Raw genomic sequence first — 6,050 nt, 5'->3', positions numbered from 1 at the left:
GTATTTCTATTTTCTATATACATTTTTTTATTAAAAAAACCATATAAACATATACATCAGGAGAATAGAACCGAAACAACAGAAAGAAAAAGGCAAGGAGATTGATAACCTTTTCCGACAAGAAAGTTTACATACATACCACTTAATTCTTATGCATGTACATACATAATAATAATAAATACAATTTTACATATATGCCACTTTAACTATGCATAAGAAGGCGAACTTCACTTTTTCAAAATTAAAAAGATGATATTTTTGATATGACATGAAAGATTTGGGTGGTACGAATGTCGAAAGTAAAATTTTGGCGCTGGCGCCGGTATGTATGCAAATACCCCTTCTCTATGTTGTATTTATGCAGAAGTTTACGGCAAAAATATCAATTATAAATACTATAAAAGATAAGCATTCCAGAGACAAAAAAATATCTGAATTCAGTTTCTGAATTGAACAAAGTGTAATTTCCTCTACATCATCTATATATTATTATAAAGGGAGCAAATAACAGACTAAAATTGAAAAGTGAGATAATTGAGTGAGTTAAACATTCTGTTGTGAGACAGGGGACCGATGCTAGGGTTCATATCTTTAAGAACCCTAATCAAATTAACGTTCCCCTGGTAAAATGAGAAATGCTGAATATTAGAAGCCTCACACATTGTTGAGGCCAATGAGTTTCCCCTTAATGCTTATTTCCAAAGTGCCACCATCTTTTCTTTTTCTTGACTTCTGCTGTTGGAAGATCTGATAACAAAATGAAACAATCAGAAGATATGCTGTTTAGATGTAGGCATCAAATTTGATCTTAAATTGTGCAAAAATATTTTGGACGATATACATACATACCATTCAATTCTTATGTATTTAAATATCTGACAATAAATCTTTAATTTTTTACATTTATACCACCTTGCCTATGCACAAAAAGGTGTATTTCACTTTTATAAAGTTAAAATAGTAGTGTTTTCTTATGTAAAATGAAATTTTTGGGTGGAATAAAAAAAAAAAGAAATGTTTAGGTGTTTGATATGGAAATACATAGGAACTGTGTGGTATGTATGCAAATGCCCCAAACATTTTAAATTACTCATATGGTGGGAGGGAGAACTCACCTCCTGCAGGATAGATGGAGTTATAGTGAACCTCAGCCCAGAAGCTTAAGAAAATAACTGCATAGCAAATTCAGTCAATGTATCAACAGATTTGTAAGAGATGAAAGTACACTGCTAGAATTTTAATGCAGGCATAGTGAAATTTAAAGAATTTATTCTTAAATTAAAAGATAAAGATTATTTATTTTTGAGAAAAATTGAAAAAAAATATCTCATGATATAATTCGATCTTTTGAAATTGAGGTTGCTAAATTAAAACATGATACTTATGATATCTCTAGTAAAAATCAAATTGAGAATATACTAATGATATCTCTAGAAAAAATCAAATAGATTTCGTATAAGACTAAAACATTAGAAAAAAAAAATTACTTTAATTCATTATCTAGCAAAAAGTTACAAATGATTTTGATTTTATGATTGAAAGACTAAGAATTGTAAATGCTTGCCTTAGAAGCAGATTAAAGATTTATCTTTTATTTTTTCTACTGGAACAAGTTCTATTTCTCGTATGTATGGTTCTACATGATGTAATTTTTTAAAGCATAAAAAAATTATTTTTACAAAAAATAAAATAAAATTATTTCATGCTATCTTACCAGTTATCAAAGGTAAATTTTATAATGGGCTCACACTAGTTGCTTATGCATATGCATTTATAAAATCCACATGCGCAAATTAAGATATTCTATTCATTTATTCTATTTATGGATCTAACATATCCATGGACCTAGCCGCATCTACACCTTTCTTTGAAGCCTAAGTTGCAACTCTTTCTTCTCATTGTTTGTGCCCTCAATAAATTCTTAAATTTTATTTTTATTTTATTTAAGAGGATAATAACTTTCAAGATGGGCACTATTTTGATTGATAATAATTTAATAGAGAATGAGAAAAAAAATTTAAGAGTATATGTTACTAAACTAAATAAAGTAGAATCGATTGAAAAGACAATGTAGAATTTAGATATCATTTTTGTCTAGGAAAGTTTAGAGAAACATATTATAGGATTAGAGCTCAGATGCTCAAACAACTTGGGGTAGACATTCCATATTGTCCTAAAATAACATCTACACAAATTCAAAAAGTTCAAAAACTAAATATTAAAACTGGGCCAATAAATAAATAAATAATAAAATAAAATAAAATAACATCACATTTAAGAAGTTTCCCTTCATTTTTTTTTTGGCAAAGTTGCTTCCACTATTATAACAGTAGATATATTTTTAGGATTGAAAATTGTCCCCAATAAAATAAGGAAAAGTGTGGGAGCCCCACTACTATTGAAAGAACATCCAATTTGCAAACTAGAAATTATTTGCATAAAAAAATTGCACGCATGTTTTATTCAGCAATCATTTCATTTCTTTTGACAAAAAATTCCTATTATTTTAGCGCTTCCTCATGTGCGGAAAATAACAAATGAAAATATTTAAATGGTTTAATCTTCTAAAAACAATTTCGCTATAAAAGCAAAGAGCAAATATTGAAAAAAAAAATGGAGCCTATGAAGAACACTTCAAATGTGGAGTTATCATAATTTGTGATGACTAGATAGATGCACAAAAAAGAACTTTCACTAATTTTATGGACATCATAAAATCTTGACCTACATTTATAAATGTCATCAATCATGGGGGAGCACATAAATATATGTTTTACATTGCAAATTAAAGCAGAAAAGTGATTATGAGTGGGTGCAAAAAATTGGTTTAAGTATGTAGAGCAACTGAAACATCGATTGAGACTCCATACAATAATATTTTTTAGGCTCCTTATGTTATTAACATATTGAATCTTTTATTTTAAAGAATATTTGTGCTCCAAAAAATGTGATGAATAATGAGATCATTTATGAAGAATGTAATTGGATCAAAGTCATTCCTTGAGATCTGAAAATATATCAAATCTTCATCAAGAATCACCCGATGAGATTGCCAATTTTCAATGAGTTTGTGAAGGTGAAAAGGTTGGTTATAGCATAGACTCATTTTACATCAACAATAACTTAGGATTAAGTGATTCAAAACAATAAAGTAAGGGTTATAGACAATGGTTATTAGTGAACAGTAAAATACGTATTACAAAGATGATATAGATGAGAAAAAATTTGTAAAGAGAATTGAATGGTCAATGATAAAACAAGATATCATATAATATTACTTTTGTAGAAACATTATGTACCATGCTAAGGGTAGCTGATTTAGATAAACCTCATCTCCACCTTGTGTATTATGATATATGAGAATTTAGGATAAAGATGAAAATGATTATATGTCAACATAGAAAAATAGGGACAAAAATAACTCCATTTTTTATAAAATTGTGCGTGACAATCTTATAAAAAGATGGAATAAAAGTAACACACCATTTCATTGATCATCTCTCTCTAAATCAAAGAAAACATTGAATTTTCTCATTACTCTTAGTTTATCATATATTGAAATGAATAATGTGACTTATTAGTATTATTTCATTATATATTACAATTATCTTTTGCTAAGTGAAGCTCCAAGTTATTCCACATAAAAATATGAACATATCAAAAGAGGAACAAATGTCCAAAAAAAAATTTCAAATACTGAAGATAAACTGATGATTAATTTAGAGTTTATCAACTTTTTTAAAATACAATTGTGCTTTTATTTATCATAACTACATAGTTTTTTGAAGCCCCACGGATGGAAAAATTAGTTTCTAAAGGCCCTACGGATCAAAAAATATGATTGATAATTTATCGAGCTAAATTCCCACGGCTGCAAAATTTAGCTTTTAAATTGGTGGCTCAATTATGCTCATCTTCTTAATATGAAAAAAAAAAAAAAAGAACCGCGTGACCTTTTATTGATTCATTGAAGAAAAGAGACTGCTGACGAAATGCAAAAGTAGAGGTCAGGGAAGTGAAATAAGAGGTTCACACCCTAGAAGGATTAATTGCTAATACAAGTCTCACACACAATCCGGATAAACCATGGTAGATGTGCATGTCACAATGCACGAGCGAGCTAGAAGCAACTAAGCAGGAGAACATGCTTATCTGGTTGATGAAAATGGAGGACGATGATGGAGGACCTAGGCACCAGCTATCGCAAGAGCGTGGGAGCCAGAAGATGTGAGTGCTCGCTAGAGCGCATGGACATATAAAGCTAGGGTTCCATTTGTGCATTTGGAATACAAGGTTACGGTATCAAAACATCACCAGTTGAAAATGAAAATTAAGTTAGAAAAAAGGGGAGATATTAAAATAAATTGAGAGTAACTGCTCCCGCCCTAGGAGGCGAGAACTGCTCCTGCTTTGTTCATTCTATCGTATCAATAAACACACGAATTCAGAAAACCGCAACATCCCAGTTCCATTTCTTCCTTTCGATCGCAATAAACCACAGAGAACGATTTACTTTTTTCTCTATAAATCCCGCTCTTTTAGTATTGTGAGCCAACACACAAATAACACAAATGAAGAACACTTGGAGATGGTGTATAGAATTCTAAGGTTTCTCACAAAGACTCTTAGTTATGGATTAATTTTTAAGAAAACAAGGAATTGAGAGAGAATTTCCGAATTGATGCTAGTTGGGCTAAGCAACCACATGTTACTGTTCGTATGTATGAAAAAATCTGGTGACATGGAGAAGTAAATGATTGCTTCTATAAGGAATGTCGAATCAAAGTATATGACACTCGTCTTAGGAATCTGTGAAGGGATCTAAATTTATAAATTTTTAGAGAACTTAGATGTACCTCCAATAGACCTATGCAAATATTTTGTGACAACAAAGCTGTAGTGAGATGTGTACTTCCTGACATATAAATGAAAAACGCAAGGAACACAAACAAACACAGATCGTTTACGTGGTTCGATCCAACTGGATCTACGTCCACGGGAGGGAATCAATCAAATAGTTCACTAAGGCAAAAGAAATGGAGAATACATAGCTTATACATAGAGATGAGCCCCCATCTTCCTTCTATGGCCTCCCTCTCAAGCGACACCTTGATACAAGGCCTCAAGATGCTCTCCTCCTCTCTAGCTCTCTAGCTATTCTCTCCTCCTTTGTGGTAGCTCAAAATCTTTTCCCTTACTTTCCTAGGCCTCACACCCTCTCTATTTATAGAAGCAAGAAAGTGGTAGGTGGGAGGTAGGTAAGCGGTAGGTGAGCGGTAGGTAAGATGTGGTAGGTGGCGGCGTCATATTACAAAATTGCCCTTTTACCCTAATTCATTAATTGGGGGTCAAAATAACAATTCTCCACCTTGACCCTCAATTAAGAAGCTTCGAAGTAAAGATTCCCTCCACCTGACCCCTGAGAGGGTCTCAGCCCTTGGTGAAGTTTACTAAGTCCAGACAGTGTCTGAACTTAGCTGTCGGTAGCACCTTGGTGAACATATCAGCAGGATTTTCTTCAGTAGGTATCTTCTCCACTACTATTGAACCCTTCGCGACCACATCCCTCACAAAATGAAGCTTTATATCTATATGCTTGGATCTTTCATGAAATACCTGATTTTTGGTTAGGTGAATGGTGCTTTGGTTGTCGCAAAACACAGTTATCACCTTCTGATGTATCCCAAGCTCTTCAGTCATGCCCTTTAGCCACATAACTTCCTTGATTGCTTCAGTCACAGCGATGTATTCGGCCTCTGTTGTTGAGAGGGCCACAACGGATTGGAGGTTAGACTTCCAACTGACTGCAGTACCGAAAACAGTGAAAATGAATCCGGTCAGTGACTTCCTGGTGTCAATGCTTCCTGCATAATCTGAGTCCACGTAACCAACTACCTTTTCTTCTTTGTCTTCATGCATTTTGAAGGAGTATAGGCGCTGCTTCAGAAAGAGCCTATTAGCCAGAGACTTTGTCAGGTAGAGTACCTCGAGTTTGGCCCAAAGCGCTTGAGTCGTTGTCTCCCTCGACACCTCCCTCAAAACTTTGTCGC

General features: G+C 32.9%; 1 protein-coding gene across 7 annotated transcripts in view; it reads right to left on the bottom strand.

Moving 5' to 3' along the window:
- Window positions 1-349: 349 nt before the first annotated feature.
- Window positions 350-6,050, bottom strand: part of LOC110039550 — a 52,167-nt gene continuing 46,466 nt past the window's right edge. For 4 of the 7 annotated variants that reach the window (XM_020744651.1, XM_020744653.1, XM_020744654.1 and 1 more), the window contains 2 exons: window positions 1,116-1,172; window positions 355-747 (listed from right to left, as the gene is read on the bottom strand). In XM_020744651.1, coding sequence (XP_020600310.1) covers window positions 686-747; window positions 1,116-1,172 — 119 coding nt within the window. In that variant the 3' untranslated portion in view covers window positions 355-685. Of the gene's footprint in view, window positions 748-1,115; window positions 1,173-6,050 lie in introns of all 7 variants that reach the window. The other 3 variants (XM_020744657.1, XM_020744656.1, XM_020744655.1) reach the window with 3 other exon arrangements.

Source organism: Phalaenopsis equestris, unplaced genomic scaffold (assembly GCF_001263595.1).
Source record: "Phalaenopsis equestris unplaced genomic scaffold, ASM126359v1 Scaffold000002, whole genome shotgun sequence".
NCBI classification, from domain to species: Eukaryota; Viridiplantae; Streptophyta; class Magnoliopsida; order Asparagales; family Orchidaceae; genus Phalaenopsis; species Phalaenopsis equestris.
The sequence above is the reverse complement of the archived record's forward strand: the minus strand, read 5'-3'. Positions and strand labels throughout refer to the sequence as shown.